This window comes from Schistosoma mansoni (assembly GCF_000237925.1).
Source record: "Schistosoma mansoni, WGS project CABG00000000 data, chromosome 1 unplaced supercontig 0071, strain Puerto Rico, whole genome shotgun sequence".
NCBI lineage: Eukaryota > Metazoa > Platyhelminthes > Trematoda > Strigeidida > Schistosomatidae > Schistosoma > Schistosoma mansoni.
Window position 1 is genome coordinate 1,470,385 of NW_017385989.1, and position 26,984 is coordinate 1,497,368.

At 34.9% G+C, this 26,984-nt stretch overlaps 1 protein-coding gene across 1 annotated transcript in view; it reads right to left on the reverse strand.

Moving 5' to 3' along the window:
• The window catches only part of Smp_163080 (diacylglycerol kinase, theta, putative), a gene marked incomplete at its 3' end in the record, with an annotated part of 54,141 nt that overhangs the window by 22,426 nt on the left and 4,731 nt on the right, over positions 1–26,984 (reverse strand). Inside the window, exons 2-9 of the mRNA XM_018791838.1 lie at positions 24,331–24,464; positions 22,378–22,457; positions 19,447–19,549; positions 6,839–6,930; positions 5,189–5,782; positions 4,063–4,222; positions 1,748–1,849; positions 1,341–1,511 (exon numbers count right to left, since the gene is read on the reverse strand). Of these exons, the coding sequence (XP_018645060.1) occupies positions 1,341–1,511; positions 1,748–1,849; positions 4,063–4,222; positions 5,189–5,782; positions 6,839–6,930; positions 19,447–19,549; positions 22,378–22,457; positions 24,331–24,464 (1,436 nt within the window). The remainder of the gene's footprint in view (positions 1–1,340; positions 1,512–1,747; positions 1,850–4,062; positions 4,223–5,188; positions 5,783–6,838; positions 6,931–19,446; positions 19,550–22,377; positions 22,458–24,330; positions 24,465–26,984) is intronic.

The following is a 26,984-nucleotide window of genomic DNA, read 5'->3' on the forward strand; positions in this document are numbered from 1 at the left end:
TGGGGGTCCCCCTAGGCACAATACTGGACGCTCTTCTGTTCTGGAGTTTCATTGACGATCGTCGTCATGCAAATTTCGTCTGACTTTGTGCTTTTTGCAGAGGGTTGCAATTTTGGAGTGGCATGAGTAATCATACTCATATACGGGTTGTTCAGGTGTATATGTCCTGGCTACATTCTTTGGCAGTCGACTATCGACTTACATTCGACATCAACTCTATATTTACCAATAGTTTAGAAATCCTTAAAACAAAAGAAGTAATTGAATGAATAACTGTTTTTAATCACTTCATCACAATTGTGCTGTATAGAGGCACATATAAAGTGGGGTTGGAGGATAAGGGTGTATAATATATAGTTTTTGTATACTATGACCTATTCGTGGGCCATTTGTAAACAGAAAGGCCAAATGAACTTCTATTAGATACATAAGTTTGCAATCTATCAGATGTCTTCTTTTCATGATCATGACGGTATGCATTTATATGTGTATAAGGATAAGACCGTTTGGGTAAAGTCTATACTTATAAATATAATAAATGTTATACACACTTAAGTAAACAATAATCATACTTTCACTGTTGATTATCCTCGAAATGATATTTGAAATTTACAATATTCTGATTTGTATCTATTTATTCAAATACATAAATATTGGTACAAAGGGGTACCAGATATATATGCGCCACACAAATCTCATTTGGTTTGTGTGAGGGCTGTGATACTGCCCAGGTGCCCAAACCGAAACAGGTGGTTTTCTTAGGTGGCCACACCCCGAGCCTTCGACCTAAAGGTCTGATCCACAAGGCAGTGGAGCAACGTAAGAAGATGCAGTCCCATGGTAGCCGATGACCAACGATTAATTCGTACGCCATTTGTTCCCTCAGGATACTGGAACCCATGTGCACCATTGGTTTGGAATCAGGGTTTTCCAACGATCCTAGGTGAACTTTCTGTGTCCACCAACCCGTTTAAAGCGCCGGACATTGGCTTTTCGTCTCAATTTCGTAAACAACACCCTTGCTACGAATAGGCAGTGATTAGGACTTCCCTGACAGAGTCTATTCTGATAGATAAAAATAACCTATATAGTTGATAATATCATAATAGAAATGATTTGACTTCTATCAGCGAGATTGTTGTTTAAAATATAAATATAATTGTATTTCAATTCAATGATATATTATATCATAATTTGGTATGGGTATGTTCAAAATAGTATAAATGAGACAGTTGTATAGTGTTTATGCTTACGCTTTGGTTTTGACAAAGAATGGAATTATTCTCACAATATAGAATGTAAAATATACACAAATATAAATAGGTATTAATAAGTTCTACCTTTTTCGTTCACCTCTACGAGATAATAATCTCTTGCTTCATCTGGAGGTAATTGGAAAGCTTTCAAGGAAAGTTCAATCACTTTGAGCACAGATACACTACGACCAAGACTGAGGTATCGGCACTGTTTTTTACGAAAGCGACCCCAGCCATCATAGACTCGTACGTAATCTGTTAACAAGATTGTGAACAAAAAAATTCTTCTGTCAGTTAACATACAACAGACTACATATATTATGATGGGTATATCAATGTAAAAATATTTAATGTATTTGTAATAAATGTAAATCAAAAATTAATGAAACGAGAAACTGTTTTATGAAAATCTCAGTTATAATTTATCACTACTTATCTAATATTTAAGTAGCAAAAACACCTTTGCAAAAAATGTATTTATTTTGACATACCATCAAAGTCTCGATCTGTTTTATCTTTGTTAGATTTCCTTTCAATCCCAGATTCTTCTGGACTGTCACCATTGCTTGAGAACTCATCTGTAAGAGCTTGAACTTTAAAATATGATATAAATGAAATCATTACGTTAACATACTCTTGATTTTAAAGACAGTGTAGCAAAAATCAAGGCGAAACATAAAATAAATGGATCGGTTGAAGTTAGACATTAACACCGTTGGATACCGGCCGACTCAGTGGTCTATCGGTTAAGTGCTCTGGCGCGGTCATGGTAGGTCATGCGTTCGAATCTTGCGAGTGCGGGATCGTGGATGCGCACTGCTGAGGAGTCCCATAGTAGGACGAAACGGCCGTCCAGTGCTTCCAGGTTTTCCATGGTGGTCTAGCTTCAATTGACTCATGATCTCAACTCTATAAAATAATTTACTACTTAGAAAGGATTAAGAGTAGGAAAAAATTAATTGAGCAACTATCCTAAATAATTCAGATGTAGGATACTAAAGCAAATATGATGTGGCGTGTCAATCATATATACATTGTATAATAAAGGTTAGGTCTATTATCCATCACCGATGAGTTCGGCCGTCGCTTGAGCTGAAGATCAAACCTCATGGGTCAGAATAATTTTTCGATACGTAACGTGCTCTAAGTATGCTACAATAAGACTTTATCCACTGTTTAGTTCTACTGGACCTTGTATTTCAGATTTTGAATTAAATATACATCAAGATGTGTATAGCTGGTTAGGTTTTAATTATGTAATACTACTTTTATCTACTATTTGACTGGTGGAAGATCTTTCAGTTGTATGTCTCTTTTTCTACTGAACAAAAACAAATTTGAAGCCTTACCAGTAAATATTCGTATGTACTTCACAAATAGTAACCGACCATGATAAAAAATTTTATAACCACTGTTGGTTTTCATTATTCTAAGGAATAATGCGTGTCCTCAAAACTTTAAAAATATTTATCATGAGTACGAATGTGTATACAACTTGAAAACAAAGATTTGTGCACACTTCTGTGAATAAATAAACTACGGAACTAGAGATTAGGATGTTAGTTAAAAACATTTCATCAACAGTATTTACTAGATTGTGGGTATCCAATTTCTACCATTAAATGTACGGTGATGTATTTTTTAAAACCTATCCTTACACAGCTAATAAATTAATAACACTTTATCAGTTAAAGGATAACCCAACAATTAAAGCTTTACTGTATTTGTATTCTTTGAGTTGCGTAGTTTAATTATAGGGTGTTTTTAGTTGGTAAAGCGATTTATCTGGTTAATTCCGATAACGAATAAAATTTTAACCTAGTGTGTAGTAGGTTGACTCGTAATTCTCTTTTAGGATGGAGCTTTTGTTGCTTGACTTAAAGAACAGAACTCTATCGAAATCGTTTTTACTTACTTACCTACGCCTGTTACTCCCAATGGAGCATAGGCCGCCGAGCAGCATTCTCAAACCCATTCACTCTGTCCTGCCACTTCGTTTCTAGTTCTATCCAACTTTTGTTCATTCTTCTCATGTCTGTCTCCATTTCTTGGAGTAATGTGTTTTTTGGTCTTCCTCTGTTCCTTTGACCTGCAGGATTCCATGTGAGGGCTTGTCTTGTGGCGCAGTCAGGTGATTTCCTTAATGTGTATCCTACCCGCTTCCAGCACTTCTTCCTGATTTCTTCCTCCACTGAATGAATCCGGTTTGTTGTCTCCCACATTAGGTTGTTGCTGATAGTGTCTGACCAACCGATCCGAAGTATCTTGCATAGACAACTGTTAATAAACACTTGTATCTTCTGGATAATGGCTTTCGTAGTTCTCCACGTCTCCGCCCCATACAGTAGAACTGTCTTGAAATTTGTATTGGAAATTCTGATGTTGGTGTTGGTTGACAATTGTTTTGAGTTCCAGATTTTCTTTAGTTGCCGCTCTTGCTTTGCCGATCCAAGCCTTCACATCAGCATCAGATCCACCGTGTTCATCAATGATGTTGCCCAGATATCCTGAGTCACAAATCATTCCTGTTATCTCAATAAAAACTTAGAATGATTTCTTGTTAGGACTGCTGAATGATTGTGTTATTGTCTTAACTAAGTGCGAAAACAAAACTACATAAAATTAAAACTACAGTATAGCTGTAGCTTAGACCATAAAATATTTAATTTTCTGACAACCTTACATGTTAATAATGGAAATCTACCATTTCCCATTGCAAACAACTCTGTAACTAAGTAGTATAATTAGTGATTTGTAAAAAAAATAATGTATAGAAATGGAATTAAGCTATCTTTATTAAACTTACCTCCCATTAGTGTTTCTGGTTGAGGTCTACACATACCAATAATTTGTTCAACTAATAAACTTGTACGAGGCACTGATACACAATATGGTGGAAGCATAATATTTCTCAATACACCAAAATCACATTCTAGTGGTATATTTCTATAGCATGAATAATGAGCCTAAACAAAAATTATAAAATAATTTAAATGTATGATTAACATTTATGATATAAATTTAAGCATAAATCGATAATATAAATAAATATACGGCGGGACTAAACTTTATGGACGAGCCAATCAGAAGCTTTCGCGGGTTTTCAAGGTCACCGCGCTAAGTTCGGTACCTGATGGTTACGTACGATCGGTTTACAGCGGTTTTTAGAGAAGACGTGATAATTCAGCGTCTACAAGAGAAGTGATTATTAAGACGTTCCTATACTTGTGGCTGTGGTACTCAAATGACTTTTTTCGCTCGATCACGATTAAGGTTAAGACACTAGCCCTAAACCTTAACCCTAAACCCTAACCCTAAACCCTAACTCTAAACCCTAACTCTAAACCTTAACCCTTAACCCTAACCCTAAACCATACCAACATACCACAATAAGCTATGTGGTCGAGGTTAAAAGAATTTTTGAGACCTTATCATGGCTCCAGAGGTCGACTACTATGGAGCCATATGGATGAGTTCCTGTACCGTATGCACTATGATTTTAGTACTTCTGAACCTATATCTGACCTTGATAAGTTTTTGAGCCATGTAAAAGAACAGTATCCGCTTTAATTTTTTAGTTTTGTATAATATATTTTTACTGTATACTAACTGTCTTCTGATTGGCTAATATTTCTCAAGGTCATTTAAGATTCGTTCAAAGGTCGTCCATAAAGTTTAGTCTCGCCAAATATACTTGTTAGGCGATTGAAATATTCTGCTGGAAACCATGGTCCTAAGATTTGTATTAGTTGCCTATCATCAGAAAGCCGTACTGGTTATCTCCACTGAGTTAAATTATGCTTGAAATTTAATTATCAATGTTAGAAAGTATATTATATTGTTAATTGACTATCTAAACCATGTATAGGCATACATTAAGAGTAGATTGTTAAGTACTATAAAAAAAGAAAAAAATAAACAATTCCACTCACTGTAACACCGCACCATTCACATCGTAAACCAGTTAAACATTCAGCAGACCAACATGTTTTACGACATGATGCACATTTTGAGTTGACTGGTAAATTACCTTCACGCCAATGATGTGATTGTTGTACATGTGAAGATATTAATGAAGATTTGACAGGAGGTACAGAAGTATCTGTTGTTGATTTGGTTGTACACGATACTTGTTCTTCACTACTTCCTAAAGTTGTTTGTGGAGATACTGACAATGATGATGATGATAATGTTTTCACAGCTTCTAATAAAGCTAATTCACTAATTTCTGAAGTGCATTGTGTTGATGTTTTAGGTGTATTTGTTGAAGAATGAGAAATCAATGGTACTGACGTATTAGTATTGCTAGTAGTAAACATAGTACTGAGAATTGCACTACTGACAGCTGAAGTAGCAGTAGTGTTAATATTATTGATACATTTATTAGTTAATTCATTATCAGTAAAATCAATAAGTGGTACATCATTAGGGTCATTTGATGAGTATGATTTTGAAAAATTCTTCAATAAACGTGACATCATATAGGAGTTTCTTGTTTCAACTGCATCAGGTATACATGTTGGAGACTATAATTAAAACAAGAAAACATATTTTGAAACTTTAATGGATACATCATTGACTGGTGATATTATTGTTTATTTTGTCCAATCAATTATTCGAAAACTTTTGGATTTGGTATTCAAACAACGAGAAAATAGAAATCATAGCTATATTAGTGAAGGTATGGACGGTTCTAATAGCCATTGGTCGAAGATGTTGGGTTGGCTCAGAATCAGTCATGCTGACTTAGATGCACTCCTTGTTTTTCTTCTCTTAGAACCTTGCTTTTAAAGCTAGTTAGTCAGTTGTACGCGACTTAGAATCTGGTACATGTGTACATTGGTTCAAGTTTTTATAGTCCATTAGCACGGCGAGATAAAATTATCAGGGCGAATTTCAGAGTAGTGGAGATGTCCAAGATACGATTCGAGAACAAAATATGAATCAATCCACAAAATCGTGAGGAATTTAGGAACTTAAGATCTAAACAAGGACAAAGGGTTATTGCATCTGTGTCGCTGAAAACAATTTTAAGCCATGTCACCCAAATTCTCTAACCATTCGTCACGTTCATTCCGACAAGGTAGTTCGCACGTAACTACATGACCCAGTCCAATATTCGGTATCTTCACGGACTTATATCACACCTTCGATTGGTCTCCCTAGCTTTCTTCCAATCTTCAACTACACCCACCATCATCGCGCATCAAGGTAATCTGTGGATAAGCATCAGTAGTACGTGTCCCAGGTATCTCAATCGATACGGTTTCACTATCTTGTCAATCGATTTGCTATTTTCACTTAGTTTTCTGAGTCTAATCTCAGAATCGCTAGCTTGATAGTCCCAAAATATACAATGCTTCAAAAACACCTATGGTGATACTTTTTAATCCAGAAATCTATACTTTCTTCTCAACTCATGTTATCCATACTTAACCTCTTCTTCTACTGCTTATGCTACTCTGACATTTGTCTTTTTAACATCATTTGGCTGTGCTAATTTGATCAACATGACTGACGTAAATTAACTATGAAGAATGGGATGAAAAGAAAAAAACAAAAACAAATAGACGATGATTCACCTTGGCCATTGAAGTCAATGTAGAAGTGGCACATTGTTTACAATCTGCTGCTACAAAATCCAAGCATTCATAATGTGAATAATATTCACAAACTAGAATTTAAAGAAAGGAGAACACTAATTGGTAAGTAGAGTAAACATAAATCTTTGTAGAAAAAGCCCATGTTTGATTGACTAATAATAATAAAATTCACTTAGTATTCTTTGTTTGAATCTTCCCATTGATGTTTTAGGACTGCAACTGGTCAGTCTCTAATTGGCATATGTGCATCCTGTGTGTATTGTATCGATATAGCCTAAATTCATAAGCATGGTAAGAAAAGATGGATAGTGGCTAGCAGTCGAATCCAGGAAGTGCGTTTCTTTCTATTTGAGACTCGTTAGATGGATGTACCTGTATCTCACAGTTGATGTTCACTCTGGGACTCGAACCCAGTACCATTTTGCTTCAAACGCCATCGCGTTATCCACTCGGCCACCGAGTCTTAATAACCACTTGCTTGCGCAATGGGGTGAAGTTTAAATTCATTTAGTATTGTTTGTTTGAATCTTCCCATTGATGTAATAACGGTAATAGTAATGGTAATAATGATAATAATGTGAGATAATCCTATTTCACTTTTGAGATGTATTCAACATTTTCTGCTGTTTTAGTTGGTATATCAAGTGTATTCAATAATATTTTAACTGAAGTTTCCACCTAAAGTCATCATTTCTGTGATAATTCTACTTTTTTATCCAACTCGTTGAAATGTATCCCATTTTGTATGCCCATAACAGGCTTTTATCCTATAGAATTAGTTATAAGCTGAAGGCGTTGCAAGTTGTTATTTTTAAGTATAATGCATTAATTTGTTTGTTTATGAAATCTTATGAACACAGTTGGTTTATTTTGTTCTTCTAAGTAAAATTTATGGTCATAAAAATGACCAAAGAGTCTTTCAGTCAGTCAGTCAGCTACAACGTAGGACAAGACACATTTATGCATCGGTCCAAGTTGCCATACCTCGTTAGCACACGATGAACACCGACGTCATAGTAGTTAATTAATTGGTGGTAATATATAAAAGAAAGATTATGTATAAGAATATATTACAGGAAGAAAGAATTAGTTGGTAGAAAGAAAGATATGAAGCAATTTTAATCTCAAGGTTTAAAAGAAGATAAAAAGTGTATACACCTACGCCATTGTGATCGATTCTCAACCATGTCACCTAGAGTCTTCAACCTTTGTTTCGATAGTCACGCGGACCCCAACCAAGTAGTTTGCATCTACCAACATGGCTCAGACTAGAAGTTAGTGACTTCGAGAACTGATGCCACGTTTTCGTTTGGCCTTCCCTAACTCTCTTCCAACCATCCCCAACACTAGTCAGCATTGAGCGTCGTGGTAATCGGTGTTCAGGCATACGTAACAACACGTGACCCAACCATCTCAGTCAATGAAGCTTCATGAATTCATCAACTGATTTACCACCATTCCCTGATACTTTGCATCTAACCTCACTATTACTTACCCGGTGATACCAGAAGATGCGAGCAATATTTCTAAGACATCTGTGGTCAAATACTAGTAACTTACGAATATCTTCTACTCTTAATGGCCATGTTTCACAGCCGTAAAGTAAAACAGAACAGACTGCTGCGCAGTATACTCGTCCCTTAATTGATAAACGGCATAGGTGACGTAAGTTGGCAAAAGCCAAACGAGCTTTTTGAATCCGTGCTGAGATTTCGTCAGACACCAACCCATTAGAGCTGATCAGACTTTCAAGATAAGCGAAGTTGTCGACGCGTGCGAATACTTCACTCCCTATCCTTAGTTCAGGTGTTGACGCAGGCCAGTCCTGGAGTAACAATTTATATTTAGATGGGGAGAAACGCATCCCAAACATCTTTAGTTAGGAATAAACTTCATAGCTATAACTACGAGCATTCGGTAATGATACAAGTGAATATTAGATTGATAAACAGTCTATTACTGATAAATATTGAAGTGAAATATGCTAATTTTCCTGTCCAATGGTCTCAACAAGATTGTCTAGTTTGATTTTGTATTCCTTATGAATGGTTTAGCCAAGCAGTCAAGAAATCGATACATTCAGAAATTGTTCCTATGCAACTGCCTCACCAAAAGGTTTTCAAATTCAGATATTAGAATGAACTAAGTTGGGAAATCTAAAATTTACAAACGGATAACTTTAGCGTATTATTGTGTCGACAAAAATCCTCCTTTATCCGCGCTTGGGACCAGCAGTAGCCCCCGTAGGAGCTACAGGCGGAAATATTAGCAAGGAGAAAAAAAGACTGAGCATGAGTGCCAAGATGGAAGGGAGAAAGTATCAGCAGTAATGATGGTAATAGCTATATTACCGAAGGTTTATTGCAATTCAGAATGAATTTATGCAAATTATTCTACACAACCTTGTACTAGAGATAGTAAAACACAGATTATTTAGCTTGTGTTTTAAAATTAGTTCGGTTTTTGTTTATTTCTTACATTTCTTTTTATTATTATCACTGATACTACTACTAATTTTGACTGGATGTGTTGATATGGTTTGGTAATTTGGACCGATCAACAATTGACTGATCACTGAACAGAGATCAATGTCGTTTATGCCAAATTCCTTGTAGTGCTGATTGAGCTCTATCAACCAAAAAAGACTTGACATACATGAAGTCAGTCACTAGTTAGTGATCAGTCAATTTTATGTATATATCTCAGTCTACAGGAGGTCAGCCAATGTCCAAATAGTTCAGTGGTGATGTCTCTGACTATGAGGCTGGGTGCCAGTAGATTGAATCCTCCAGGGAGCATCAGGACCACCCCCTAATATCACAGTTACATCTTGCAAACAATTGTCATATAGTATGAAGCCTAGGTCAAGTTGGTTTCCTTATCTACTAACTCCAATTATCGCATTACTAAAATTGGTTTCCATATGTGCCAGATTTTACAATGTTTATGACTGACTGAGATATTTTTGTATTTAGAAGCAAAAATATGAATTTGTACTTGTACAGAATGTTTACATCCAGAGCTATAAAAATTTTAGTTCAAATAATGTAGTTTCGTGTTCATGTATCTTATGGAAATGTGAATATTCACAGGTTTTCTTGATACAGGAAAGGAGGGTGCTGAATGTATCATTAAGATTAATTATGAGATTTCTTAAATAACAGGAAAACGTAAACCTTTCCAATAAATTATTAGGCAATTTATGATTATGACAATTAAATTAAGATCCTTTCAATGTGTATAATCACTTAGACACAACCGATATATCAAGTGTTACGATTGTAGTAATCACCATCAGCAACAAGTTACTGTAGGAGACAACAAACCAGATTCCAGCAGAGGAAAAAATCAGGAAGAAGCACTGGAAGTGGATAGGACACACTTTAGGAAATCACCCAACTGCGTCACAAGACAAGCTCTCACATGGAATCTTGAAGGCCAAAGAAGAAGAGGAAGACCAAAGAACACATTACGCCGAGAAATACAGACAGACATGAGAAGAATAAACAAAAATGGATAGAACTAGAAAGGAAGTGGCAGGACAAAGTGAGTGTGTTGGAGAATGCTGGTCGGCGGTCTATGCTGCATTGGGAGTAACAGGCGTAAGTAATTAGGTAAGTAAGTAAGTAAGTAAGTAAGTAAGTAAGTAAGTAAGTAAGTAAGTAAGTAAGTAAGTAAGTAAGTAAGTAAGTAAGTATTTTTAAATGAAGATAATATTCTGATTGATGTCGAAAACCCTAGTCATGAAAATTATGGCTGGAATACAAAAACTATGCATATGTCAATTACTTAGCAAACCCCTAATGATCTTTATATTGACTTGGATTGGATTATTAATAATATTGGATTGCACATAGGGGTGGAATCCAGAAGGCATGTTTCCTGCTATTTGGGACTGCTCATTTGAGTGTTAGTATATCCCCAGTGTTGATATTTACACTGGGGGTCTAACACAGTACCTTTTGAGACAAATGTCAATGTTTTACAACTGAGTTCAAGTTTCAATATGACGATCAGGTTTAGGGTCCCATTACATCAGACTGACAAATTGTAAATAGTATAACATACATATCCATCTCTGCTTACCATGCTTGCGAAATAAGGCTATATCGAGGCAATACGCACAGTATGCACATATGCCAATTAGAGACTGACCAGTTGCAGTCCTAACAAATCGATGGGAAGATTCAAACAAACAATACTTAGTAAATTTCAACCTCACCCCATCGCAAAAGCAAGTGGTTATCAAGACTAAGTGGCCGAGTGGATAACGCGATGGCGTTTGAAGCGAGGGTACTGGGTTCTAGACCCAGAGTGAACATCAACTGTGGGATGCAGGTACATCCAGCTGACGGGTCCCAAATAGGACGAAACGCGCTTCCTGGATTCGACTGCTAGCCACTATCCATCTCTGCTTACCATACATATTATGGATACCAACTTCAATCACAATCTAACTTTACTAACAGAACTTATGATTTAATAATCACATCGAGACAATCCCCTCGGAGTGACAAATGCCCACAAAGACTGATCAGTTGTAATTCTTAAAACTGAATAACAAACAATTTGGAAACAGTAAAAAGTAGTAACTGAGTAATCAAGTCATATTCACTCATCCTAATACATAAATATACATCTATATTAAGTTTATAATATCAATTTTAATCAATAATAGCTATATCCGCAAAAATAGAGAAAAAAAAAGATCCAAACGAGAAAAAACAAAATGACTCGTAGGAAAGATCTATGTATATGTGTATTTTGATAGGAAACAAAGTGAGCGGAGTAAGAGAATAGTTATATTCTAATATATGTATATATATTATTTTGACCTAAACTCTTCATTGAATAGATTATCCCTTTAGTAGTAAATATACTTAACTAACTAAGTAACTAACTAACTAACTAACTACAGCTGTTCAGTTGTTGTTTTCTATGACCATCTATGACCATATATATATATATATATATATATATATATATATATATATATATATATATATATCAAATGGACATGAGATTTTACTGTACTTATACTTCTATATATATATATATCGAAAGACAAGATAAATGCATAGATACATATAAAGATGGAGACATATTCAAAAGGCGAATGAACAAATAGATAGAGTTCTGAAAATTTCCCCTCCCCCCTTTTTTTCTTTCTTTCTTTCTTAGTACTTTTTTTTCTAAAGAATGATTAAGAGGACAAGTGTGACACTGCATGTTTGTTGATCACAGTTAAGTTAGCAATCATTTATGGGTATTTATATATATATATATATATATATATATATATATATATATATATACAGAAGGCAATAAAATGACTGAATAAATACATCCATGTAAAAAAAAATAGTTAGGTGGATAGAGAGAGAGAGAGAGAGTGAGGGAGGGAGAGATAGAAAGGGAATTCGATTATTTAATAAGAGTTAACAAAAAAATATATATACACTCAATCAATATGTCTTCACCTGACGACAAACGTATGAATTAAGGGAAAGAATATAAAAGAGGGAAAGATTTATATACTACCATATGATAGAATTATATTGATTATCCATAAAATTAGAAATGATTTTATAAGTAGATTTAATACAGTATAGATTGGATCTTTGAATCAGTAAATAAAGATTAGGTCGTTTAATGTGACAATATGAATAGTCGCTGTAGTAATAGGAGTAGTAGTAGTAGTGATAGTAGCAGGAGGAAGAGGTGAAGGTAGAAGATAGACAGACTATATTGAATTGTATCATTTTCAAATAAAAAAAGTCACTTTATTTTCAATTCATGACCTTGACTCATGGGAAGGAAATATAAACTAAAAGTTCTACCATCTATCTACTTACCTACCTACCTACCAACCTACTTGTCTAAATAAGGTAAACAATTAATCATGAATAAATTCTAAAAATAGAATTTTCTTCTTTTAAGGGTAAAGAAAACAAAAGAAGGAAATTAAAAAAAAAGAGCAACAATAAAAAAAATAGTCCAGGCCAGAAAAATAAATTAATTAATTAAAAAAACTAACATTCACTATTTACATCTTTGAAAATATCCTTTATAGAAATAACGATTACTTATCATTGTCAACATTGAAGAATATATGGAACTCAAAACAACTGTTAACTAATTTCAAAGTAAGAATCTTCAATACGAACGTCAAGACAGTTAGTTCTACTGTATGGAGATGAAACATGGAGAACTACTACATCCATCGTCAAGAAGGTACAAGTATTTATAAACAGTTGTTTATGCAAAATACTCAACATTCACTGGCCTGATACTATCAGCAACAGTGTTTAATGGGAGAGAACAAGTCAGTTTCCAGATGAAGAGGAAATTAGGAAAAGACGTTGGAAGTGGATAGGACATACATTAAGGGAATCATCGATGTACATTATAAGGCGAGCCCTAACTTGGAATCCGGAAGGGAAGCGAAAAATAGGAAGGTCAAAGAACGCATTACGCCGGGAAATAGAAGCAGATATGAAAAGGATGAATAACAACTGGAAGGAACTGGAAAGGACTGCCCAGGACAGAGTTGGATAAAGAATGCTAGTGAGTGGCCTATGCTCGTCCACGAGGGGTAACAGGGGTAAGTAAGTAAGTAGGTATCATTGTCAACATTGAGATATTAAATAATAAATAAAGAAGAATTTAGAAATATGTGAAATGACTATTTTTATTCCATTTTATAGTTATGCAATTACTACAAACCCTTTTTAACGATGGTAAACAATGATAAGGATTATAAGTAAAGATGGATAGTGGCTAGCAGTGGAGTCCAGGACGCGCTTGTGAATTAAGGCTCAACTGAGGCAATAAGCACAGTATGCACATATGCCAATAAGAGACTGATCAATTGCAGTCCTAAACATCAATGGGAAGATTCAAACAAACAATACCAAGTGAATGATAACGATTGTAATGATTTTCAAAACAGTTGACAAGGATTAGTTTGTACAAACTAATCTCCATAAACACTTTCAATCACGCCAATATATATAGAAAGAAAATGTGATTAGGCTTTCATTATCATGACAGAATGACTATAGTAATGAAACCTAACCTATTACATAATGTTCTCTTTAATTGACAAGTTATACTGCATCATGATGTTAATCTTATTTTATTAACATGATCAGAAGAGGGTTTTGTGGAGATTTTAGTAATTTTATATAGTTGAAATCATGAGTAAATTGGAGCTAGGCCACAATGAAAAACCTGGAAGCACTGGACGGCTGTTTCGTCCTATTGTGGGACTCCTCATCAGTGCGCATCCACGATCCCGCCTCGCGAGTTTCAAACCCCAGTACCTATCAGTTAGACATTAATACCATTGGATACCGGCTCAAGGGTCTGGTGGTTAAGCGCGAGACTGATAGGTCCTGGGTTGGAATTTCGCGAGGCGGGATCGTGGATGCGCACTGCTGAGGAGTCCCGTAATAGGTCGAAGGGGTCGTCCAGTGCTTCCAAGTTTTCCATGGTGGTCTGGCTCCAACTGACTCATTATTTACATGAGTTAGTTATATAATAAATCATTTCGCACATGTCAAGAGTAAAACACTTGTCATCGAATACCTGACAATGATTATTGAGTTACATCGCAAACGAACTGAGGTTAAAATTTTACCATTGAATAAAGATTTGGTAATTGTAGTATATAATAGTTCACAGAGAGACATGAAAGTCTTGGGCTTGACTCTCGGTAGGGTCATTGGTAAGGACTTCTGCGAAAATCCATACTAGAGCTAAACAACTGTACATAGCTTCTTGGTTTCTAGTGCTACCCAAACTGCGATAAATTGGTGGTGAATACAGCCTACAAATTAAGCCAATCTCCACGGAACCTCTTTAATGAATATAAAATATAACAATCTTTGAACCGATGCACATTTATATCATGTTCTACATTATTCAATTTGGTCTTTCATTCTCTCACACATTGTAAATTACAATAAGGTGAAACAGATAACCTTCCCACAAATGAAGTAAAATTGATACTCATTCAACTGCTTTCAAAATTAAAGCCATAACAATGAAACTTGAGGGATGAAATAAATATATCAATTAATTTCAAGATTCTTTACTAACTAAATAAGCCAAAAATTTCTAACAGAGTAAGCATATTACGAAAACTTTGGTCAATGTAGTCAGGATTGAGATTCGAAACAGGACAGATAATCATAATAACAAGAAAACGAAAGAAATTCACGATGATAAGTATAGTATTTATGATTGATTAGAATTTATACGTGACAGTTCTACTACCTGAATGCTCGTTACTAACTTCCTAGCTGCCTTCTATAATCTCAGACTACTTCTGTATTTCAACTCGAACAAAAGAGAATAGGCTCAAAACATGAGTAAGAATTTTAATCCAAGGTTAATTATGCAAAGAAAATCGGGTGTATTTATGATTTTATGTGACTTCGGACTCTATGTGACTCTAGAGACTTTGTAACGAGATATTTGTGAACTCTCAACAAAATGTTCAACATGAAGTTAGATAAAGAAGAGGGATGAAGAATGTTAATATATGAGTGTCAAGATGAAGGGGTTTAGTAGAGGTGAGTTTGATTTGTAGGTTGCATTCGTCGAAAGTTGATCTCGGATGCGATAACAGTGATAATTAGTGAGGACCGAAAATTCGTTTCGTATTACTATGAAACTCACAAGTGGTGATTAAATTGTCTTAAGTTGCAATTATACCACCGTATGGGAGCCCAATAACTTTAGTGATTAAGTTTCCACTCTGAGATATGAAGGTAATGGGTTTGTCTCACGAAGAAGTAGTGGGTGCATACTTCTGGAGAATTCATACTAGGATGAAGTAGCTGTCCCGTGCTCCCTAGTTTTCATCTTAAACTTGAGCATCGAATTTCTTTCAGTTAAACATGATCACTTTAAAGACCCCAGACTATTATGAACTGCAATAATGTCTAAATGTCAAATCGTGTTTGACAGGTTCTTTTATTCAAAGTTAGTGTAGTAACATATCTACTATGCAAACTCTTGATGCTGAATTCCTATCCTCTTTCTAAATTATTATAATCCTACGCTTGAGCCGGAAAAGTAGATAAAAGGTAAGAAGTGATCATAGAAGCTTTACTTTAAGGTTAATTTCTGTACCAAAAACAAATTTATTTATAGGTTTGAGTGTTGCCTTGACCTTTTAAATGCATCTGAAAATACACGTAATTTTATAGTGACATACTTAATTACCCAATCATAGTATGATACATAATCCTTTAATTTTACTGGATGTCTCCAGGACATGGCTATTCGATGTTAATTGGACAAAATGTTTGAGCTGTTTTTTGGGGGGGGTTCTGAAATTTATGTCGAGAAATTTATGCGAACTCTTAGGATATAGTACAAGGGCAACCCTAGATACGAGACTGAGCGCAGAAACTTTAGGTCTAACGGGGAACATAATATTAAGCATAGTTTTGTTAATAAACATGTATTTATACAAACAGTATTTCTTCTAAAAGTACGTTAAATAATGAGAAAAGATTTACAACATAAATGAATTCTTTATTATCAATGTCCATTCCGAGTTAGGTAGATGTAAAACTTTCGTTTTCACCCTAGATAACATCATAATCAGTTAAACTATGTAGCTTAAGGGATACGATACTATTAATATACCAAATAATGTTTTTTAGTAAAATGGAAATCGAATTTATCTATTCACTTTATAGTTGAAATCATTAGTCAATTGAGGCCAAACCACCATGTAGAACTTGGAAGCATTGGATCGCCGTGTCGTCCTATTGTGGGACTCCTCAACAGTGCGCATCTACGATTCCGCCTCGCGAGATTCGAACCCAGGACCTATCATACATACCTATTATACATATTTCAACAGAAATACTCAAAAAAAGCCCCTGAATAATTTCTATTTTAAACTGAATTGAATGAGAGTAGTAAAACTCGGTTCCAGTTTATCTTAATGATAAGAAAACAATTGTTATTTGATAGTTAACTAATCATATATTACTATTTATTATGATTGCCCCCAAATGCCCTGGTACGGCCGAGAGTGGGGAGAGTCCGTTCTCCCTCTCCAAATACTCTCATATGGCCACGCGTTTATAGCCTCTGTCAGGGAAGTCCTACTCACTGCATTCTCGTGGTGGGGGTGTTATTCACGAAATTGAGAGGACGAAAAGCGAATGTCCTACGCTTTAACCGGTGGACACGGAAAGTCAGCCTTGGGGAGTTGGAAAACCCTAATTCCAAACCAATGGTGCACATGGACTGGCTCCAGTATCCTGAGGGAACAAATGCCGTATTATTCACTCGTTGGTCATCGGCTACCATGGGACTGCATCTCCTCACGATGCTCCACTGTCTTGTGGATCAGATCTTTAGGTCAAAGGCTCCGAGTGTGGCCCCATAAGAAAACCACCTGCTTCGGTTCGGGCACCTGGGCAGTATCAAAGCCCTCACACAAATCAAATGAGATTGGTGTGGCGCATATATATCTGGTGCACCTTTTTACCAATATTTATGTGTTCAAATGAACAAATAAATAATTGAGTAAATCGGCACCACTGATGAATGACTATAGAAGCTTAGGCAAAACATAATTTAACAAAATTCATCATGTCCTAATGTAACGATATTCATGTGACGTTATCCATCCATCTTTGAATGTCCAGTAAGTAAATGATAACCAACATTTTCTATCATTTTTCCATTCATTTAGGTGGATGAGTGCTGCATAGATGATGATAAATTTTACGTTATATTTCAAGCCCTTTTATTTCAGTTGTATTTTACATTCGGTGTATTGAGATGCACCAGACTGAAGAACAGATATGGATAACTTCTGATGTTCGAAATAAAATCTCTAATGAAAAGAGAACTCTTATATACAACAGTTACGCATTAAACAAAAAGAAAAAATGTTCGAAAATGCTGGATACCATAGGATTATTGAACACTGAAAAACGGATGGATGAGAGCTTAAATTTAGTTCAATTTCGATTTAGTTGTTATATAGGGTTATTGTAATAATCTTTCACTCGCTAAGGAAATCTAAACAACAATCCGATGGTAAACTCAAGCGTTTAGACATTGAATGAACCGAACTCAAATATACTTTAGCTCAAGTTGTACTTAGCCTCTAATAACTCTTGAATTAGCCCCCAATTATTAGGAAGACCAGAAAAAAATTGACGATGATACTGTGGAAAATATGTGTGAACTTATGGGATTTTTTTTATATCCTTGATAATCGGTCATTGACGATGTGAGCTACAAGGCGTCTGATTCAAAGTGCTGCAAGCATAGAGAGACGATTTAAAATGGTAGCTATTGAAACACTGATCTTTTTGACTGATTCGATTAAAAATCTTAGGAAATTATGTACCTCAAAACAGTAATTACTCAATAGTTTTTCTTCCATCCCATTATCTCTCTCTTTACACTTTTATGTGAACCGAAACGAGCGACCAACAAAAGACAAGTATAGTGTATGTACTAACTGCAAAAATCATCACACTGAACAAAACGAGCTATCACTTTACCGAAAACATTCATGAACACAGACAAGAATTCAAATAGTGTGGTGTGGTCTACTTATATCCATATAAGTAGTATATGGTGTGGGTCAGACATAGAATGTATTTTGGCAGAAGACCGATGAGGAAAGAACTGAAATGAAACGCAAACGTCTGGAAAATGCATGAGCAATGGAATAAGAGAAGAAACAGTGAAGATTGAAACAATTGGTTGTTAATTTGCAAATTGACTGTTCATTGTTTGGTAATCAGAATTTATTGAGATAGTCTGTAATCTTTGCTTAAATACATTCGATTGTCCCCAGTTGTGTTTTGTTCACTACAATAGTACCATGTTTCATCGTGCATGTCAATATGCAACAGTGATTTGATGGATGCGCTCTGCTGAGGAGTCCCACAATAGGACATTCACTTGAAGATGTTTATAATTAAATGGTGGCTAGTAATCTATGTAAGTTGTCTATCTGCATAGATTGTATTTCATAATCTTGAATGAGTTTTTTTTATTTAGACGATAGCTAACAATGAAATTCATGACACAAGTTTCATCTTATCATCTGCTCACTAGTGACTGGCTCCACGAGGTATTTCCTGGAGTTCTAGTGACAAGCAGTAACCAGTGGAGTTCAACTAGGTCTGTTGGGAGATATTAACTCACTGAAGACAATTGGTGAAATGGTTGCTCAACTTCGTGGATTGGTTAAACTTAAACATTAACACCGTTGGATGCCAGCAGGCTCAGTGGTCTATCCGTCAAGTGCTCTGGCGCGAGAATGGTAGGTCTTGGGTTCGAATCTCGCGAGGCGAGATAAAGGATGAACACTGCCCAGGAGTCCCACAATAAGACGAAATGGCCGTCTAGTGCTTCCAGGTTTTCCATGGTTGTCTAGCTTCAATTGACTCATGATTTCAAGTATATATAAAAATTATTTACGATTTATTGGTTGGATATATATATTGAATAAATGATATTGTTGACTTCCCCCTCTTTCTCTCTCTCTCTGTGTGTCTCTCTAAGTATTATAAAATAAAATTAAAACATACTTTCACATTTTAATGCCAATAAATCATCGACACGTTTACGGCAAACATTACAAAATTTCCTTTTAAAATGACCAATTTCTGACCAACAATGAGGCACAGGATCCTTTTTTACAAAAAAGGAAAAAACAAAAACAAACGTATAAAAACAAAAAAAAACGATATTTAAGCAAAGAAAAAAATGAACTAGTGAAACGAACGATAATCATAGGATTCTTTTTTTTTTCTTTACTCCTCCTTACTGACCTTAGTTTTTATTTCAGATAATGATACATTTATTGGTTATTCAAATGAGGTATATAACCCATATTATTAGAATTAATAATAAACTAGTGAATAGATAATTAAATGATCAATATATATATATATATATATATAAAGGGGAATAGAAAGGAGAAAAGGGAAAAACAATCAATCAATCATCTCAAAAAATAATAACGATATTTTAGGTAGGGGAATTTCTGAAAGTGTATGTGTTCTCTACAGAATACTATCTGAAGATAACTTTCTACTTACAAGAGTGTGATGACTGCTACAGTGTTTACTCTGATGAAAATGTTATACATTAAAATATGATCATGTCTGATTATGAACTTTGTCTTCACCATATCATTTACATTATTAGTATCTTTTCAAATAATAGAGTTATTTCAACTAATTATTGTTTGTTTAAATCTTCCCATTGATGTTTAGGACTACAACTGGTCAGTCTCTCATTAGCATATGTGCATACTATGCGTATTGCCTCGATATAGCTTTAATTCACAAGCATTGTAAGCAAAGATGGATAGTGGACATAAATGAGAAGATTCAAACAAACAATAATTAGTTGAATTTAGACTTCATCCCATTGCACAAACAAATGGCGATCTGAACTCAGTAGTTGAGTGAATAACGCGATGGCGTTTGAAGGGAAAGGGACTGGGTTCGAGTCCCAGAGTGAACATCAACTCTGAGATACAGGTACATCCAACCGACGAGTCCCAAATAGGATGAAACGCGCTCCCTGGACTCCATTGCTAGCCATTATCCAATTTTGTTTATCTTTTTTGTTTGATTGGAACTGAAAGTGTAGCGTAGAATGCCAACAGAGTAGTTTTAATGGGTAATTGTTGGCAGAGAGATCTGAAAGTCTAAGGTATGATCCCTGGTGGAGATGTGGATGGGCGCTGTTAAGGAGTTCAATACTAGATCTGACCATCTATTTGATGCCTCCTTTTTTTTCAATGGCTGTCTCATTAAACCTAGTTAGTGATGTAAGTTATAAAACTACTTACAAAAAAGAATGAACAAACGCATTCCTAAGCTTTTGATAATGTTTTTTTATTATTAAATATAAGATTTAGGTTTAAAGTTAGATAGTGTCTAGCAGTGGAATTCAGGATATTCATTTAATCCTGGATGAGACTTGTCAGATGGATACAACCGGATCAAAGTGATGATATTCACACAAAGGATTTTATTTCAAACATCAACACTTCATCCATTGAATTATAAACACAAACAAATGAGGTTTAGTAGAGAAAATATTAAGATCTACATACTTTTGTGAAACAGTGTTTGTTAAGAGAAAATAAGCATTTTGATTTTGACATAAGTAGTAAAGTGTCAACAATGAACCGCGTTATACACTAGCATGAATAACAACTGGAAAGAATTGGAAAGGAAGGCTCAGGACAGAGTTGGATGGAGAATGCTGGTGAGCGGCCTATGCTCCTCGACGAGGGGTAACAGGCGTAAGTAAGTAAGTAAGTAATGAAGTACAATATGGTTAGAGTTTCAACATCACTATATTCGAATTCTGTTCAAGTATATTGGTACATCTAACTAATTTTAAACTTTCTCAATTACCATGCAATTGAACAGTAATGGAAAATCTCTTCTCATCCTAATCACAATGTACACCTAACCCGGCATAATATAAATTAAGTAATATTAGCATCTATATTTTGAAATATAGTTAACCTTCAAACGAATAACTATTCCCAATATGTTGATGACATGTTTGTTATGTGTACTAATCAACAAAGTATCCTGATCAATGGCCGGAAACGTTAAGAGATATAACTTTAAATCGGTCATAACAACCCAGATGCATTCGTTGTTTAACTTCTTTTGAATTTTGAATTCTAAAAACTTTCTAAACTTTCAAACCCATGAATTCATTTTAATTTTTTCAAATCATATTGTTTGTACTCGATGTTTTTTTTTACTACCACTGGTTCTGAAACTCTGGGATTTATTGAGACAGTATGAAGATCTGAACCAATGCACATGTACACCATGTTCTACTTTGTTTATGGTTGACTTATTGCGCTGTATTTCAAGTATACACTTTTGATTATAACATTTTATTTTTACTCTAAATTCCTGTCAATATTCTTCCAATAAGTAGTTCTTAAAAGCTAATGAATACCATGATACTAAATGCAACTGATGAGCAGATAATCACAGCAACTAACAGTGGCAGATAGCGAAAAAAACGGATCTGTATTCTGATCTAGTAAATCCTCAGTTTCTGTCTAGTTTATTTAAAGAGACTAGTTGGTAAACAGATATTCTCAACCTATGATAGCTAGTTAAAAATCGAGTATTTTAACAATTAAGCCACAGTTCCAAATTACATTGATGTACTGATAATGATAACATTGTCTATACCAACGAGTTGCCGGCGACCCTACCACGTTGAAAGCACCGGTTCTCGTCCGATCACCGCAGTTAAGCAACGTTGGACCCGGTCAGTACTTGCATGGGTGACCAACGAGTTAAAAACTGATTTGTTTAATATCATATATTCAGTAAAACATAAATGAGTCTTAAAACCATGATCCTGTTTATTAAAGTCTCCATAATTTCTGCGTACGAAAGACAGGAAAATCTAGAAAATTAATCTGAACGAAAATATAAAATGAAACACAATAACCGTTTACTAACCTTGGTTAAAAATGGTGCAATACAAGTACATGCTGTCACAACTGAACGCATACACTTTTCATGGGCTAGAAAATTACAAACTGTTTGTTTGTTTGTTTTTAGAAAAAGAGGGAGAGAAAAAAAGTATTACAGGAATATGACAATCAATCTGATTTGTGATGAAAACAGTCTTACTAAGCTAAAACTACGACTACTATCACTGCTACTACTAATTCCCATTGATGTCTAGGACTGCAATTGACCAGTCTCTTGTTGTCATGTGTTCATCGTGTGAGGATTGACTCGATATTACCTTAGGTCACAAGCGTTATAAGTATAAATGGTTGGTGGCTGGTAGCGGAATCCAGGACGCGCATTTCGTCCTACCTTTGCATATAATGCTTATGACTTAAGGTAATATCGAGGCAATCCGCACAGGATGCACATATAACAATAGGAAACTGATCAGTTGCAGTCCTAAACATCGATGAGAAGATTCAAACAAATGATAAAAAATGAATTGCTGAGTGAACTATGAAACATATTTCCAAACAAATGATGTAACAGCTGCTTTTTATTGGTTAACTACGAGAATTCAGCAGATGTCTGATAAGTTATTTCTATTGATATCCTACTAATATTTTAATTAAAATTAACCCTGAATCCGGACTTAAATGACTTTACATCATATTGTAGTGAATGTGAACACGACTGGGGACAATCTAATGTATTAAGGCACAAATTACAGACTATCTCATTAAATTCTGATAACCATACAATGAACAGAATCTTCATTCTCACGGATGAAACCCTAATCATTATTGGATCCTAATTCAGTGATTGTCTAACTTAGATCGGTTTGTGTTCTCGATAAAAAATTCAACAATCTCCACAACCACCAATACTGGAGTTTTTTTATTGACCAGACATTGCTTAATAACACTATAAACAGAAAACAACTATTCAGTGATTATCAGTATTTTATGTTGACCGTCAGTATGTCACATAAAATACTAAAATGTTAAAAAAACTCAAAAGTGAAAGGATGACAGTCTTATTGCATACTCATTGTTGAGGGTAGAAGTTGTACTTTACACAGAAATGAAGGAGGCTTCATGATTAAACTAATCTACCAAACTATGTAATTGATACATCCTGGTTCACCGTGTCAGCTATGAGACTTAAAGATTCTGAATTTATTACCTGTCAGGGTTGTGGTTGATAAAATTCCCAAACTAGGATGAGATAGCTATCTAGTTGAGTATGACTGTTAATGGTTCTTCAAACTCAATCTTTTTATGCCGAAAAGTTTCTTATGATTGAACTATTCTCCGTAATCAATAAATATAAATAATTTTTATAACATTAATGACAGTAAGAACTTCAGACGAGCTTTTAAATGACGTCCACATTATGCAAAAGACACTTACAGATCAACAATCAGTTACCCTAGCTAGATTAAAATGACTTATATATCGGATATTCATGTCACCCATTTCATGTAAAACGTATTATCATTTGATCTAGGTTTAAAGCAATTATAGGTTCAAGTTGTTTTGATTACTGTAGACATTTCAGCAGATGAAGATTAAGACAGTGAACGTAATTTTCTTTATGACATTATAATCGATAGTTGAGAATTGACCAAACTGTCATCAATTCAAGGTTTCTAAAGAGTCTAGAAATTTCGAAAAAATCTAATAGTAACATTGAAATGACAAGTAATCGAAACAACTATTTGTTTTCCTTGATTTGTTGTCTATATCGAACTCCATGAAAACATTAAATATCCTCAAAGACTTCGTAATAAACATCTGTTTACATCGGTAATTAGACAGGAAACTACAATAGCACTATGAAGTAACGAACAATAGTAAATCAAATAAGACTATTGAACTAATTTCATGGTGATAGAAAAAGAATAAACTAGACTAGTAAAACAAAAAGATGGAACCTATTATACAATCGACTGACCTTCACAAACCATTCCAGTTGTTCCTAATATTCCCCATAAAAGATCTGAACAGTGATGACATGTAGCAGGTTTATGTAGATTCTTTTTCACAAACGAATGACCTTGAAACCAACCTTTTAAGGTGGAAGTACTTCTAAATTAGTAGGAAACAATATAATCGAAAATAACATTTAATCCACACATAACTGTAATAACATTTCAAATTTAAATTCATTTAGTATCGCACAAGCAAGTGGCTATCAGGACTCAGTGGCCGAGTGGATAACGCGATGGAGTTTGGAGCGAAGGTACTGGATTCGAGTCCCAGAGTGAACATTAACTCTGAAATACAGGCATATCCAGCCGACGAGTCCCAAATAGGACGAAACACGCGTCCTGGATTCCACTGCTAGCCACTATCCATCTCTGCTTACCATTTCAAATTTAAGTCTGAATAACAAAAGTTATTACAATATAACAAAAAATAAACAAACAAACATAAAAATTAATGGTACGTGATTTATATCAAATACTTATTAGATACGTGAAGGCCATTGTCCTGGGTTCGAATCTCACGAGGTGGGATCGTGCATGCGCACTGCCACTGAGGAGTCCCACAATAGGACGAAATGGCCGTCCAGTGCTTCCAGGTTTTCCTAGGTGGTCTGGCTTCAATTGACTCATGATCTCAATTATATAAAATCAATAAAATCTCCACGAAACCCCCTTCTTAAGTTTTTAGCTGGATATATCTGTAAGTTGGAAGAGGTGATATGTTTCTACTGATTTTAAAGCACATTATTTTGTGCCAAATACAAGAAATGTCGAACATATATGATTCAATTAAGAGCACCTTTTTTTGTAAGGTAAAATCTATCAATGTCCTCCACGAAGATGTTGCAAAACAAAGGGAATAATGCTGTGTCCGTGGTCCTACTGCTGATACTGGACATATAGATAAATATCATCGATGTAAAACCTGGCACAGATGTGCGTTAACCCAACTTTTTTTTATACTTGAAATCGGGAACCACTGTAATTCCCACAAGAAAATGTAAGAACGCAGAAAACTTATAGAACTCAGTGGCTGAGTGGATAACGCGATGGCGTTTGAACCGAAAAGTACTGGGTTCGAGTTGCAGAGTGAACATCAACTCTGAGATACAGGTACATCCAGCTGAAGAGTTTCAAATAGGACGATACACGCATCCTGGATTCCACTTCTAGCCACTATCCATCTTTGCTTACAATGCTTGTGAAATAAGGCTATATCGAGGCAATACTAACAATATGCACATATACCAATTAGAGACTGACCCAGTTGCAGTCCTAACAAATCGATGGGAAGATTCAAACAAACAATACTAAATGAATATCACCATTAGATTAAATTACTGTGATTTATATTATCGATTTTCGCACATAATAATAACCCACTGAATGTAGTTCTTCTGAATCGATATAGGGAATATAATAGTCACACTGAACAAAAAATTAGACCTGTCACACTAGACGAAGTTCATACTTAAGTAAAGTAACCCATTGTGTTATTCAATAAAAAAATAAAGAGAATCTTAAGCGATGAGAAATGTTTCTTTACGGGGAAATTATTTACTTAACCTGTACACTCGTATTTATAGTTGCTTGATAAGTGTATAAGTCAATAAAAAGACTTTCTTAAAGTTACATCATTGTGTGATCTGAGATTTCACGATGATTATGCTATTGTTATTATGATCTTTATGTTTTTCATTTTTCTTCAGACCTGTCAAGTGAATGTCGTTCAGAAGGACGATGAAAGCTCCACGACCAAACCATCCAGCTCAGAGAACAAACACATATCAAAAAGTTATCTTTGATGTAAATTATTTTCATCCTCCTATTTTTCTGTACCCCCCTAATTATTACGCAACCCTTTTTGATATTTGAAATCTCAAATTACTTTTCTATCTTTCTATAGACTTATATATATTTATTATCAGAAGGGGTTTTGTGGAGATTCAGTATTTATCATAGTTGAAAGCGTGAGTCAATTGAAGCTAGACCATGTTGTGTAACATTTTTTTCTTGATAAACACACGTCAATATAGAAACAAGGTAGTTGAGTAAATCTGACTGATCAGAGGGCTGAAGATATATTGCAAATGCTTCAGGGATTTTTCCTACTGAAACTCACTTCTGAGACAAAAGTTGTTGTCCGACTGTTGATAACATTTAACTAAACTAACAGTCTTTGAGGTCATTCATTAGTGAATTTTTATCATTAAATAATTTAGCATTTCTATTGACAAAGAAGTAAGATACTATAATAATCTGACTAGTAATGAATCAGTGTATGATAACTATCTTTACACTGTATACTTCTTGTTCTCAATAGTATTGTTTCCTAGCGAAATAAATATCTCAGATTAAACCACTCTTAATGTTTAGTTTTAATTGTGTTTACTGAAGAGTATTTCATATCTTGGAGGAAGGGAACTTTCCCCTTGCAATAAACATGTTAACATAGCTCCGGCGCGAAACTGGTAAGTCCTGGGTTCGAATCTCGCGAGTGCGGGATCGTGGATGCGCACTGCTGAGCAGTCCCATAGTAGGACGAACCGGCCGTACAGTGCTTTCAGGTTTTCCATGGTGGTCTAGCTTCAATTGACTCATGATGTCAACTATGAAAATA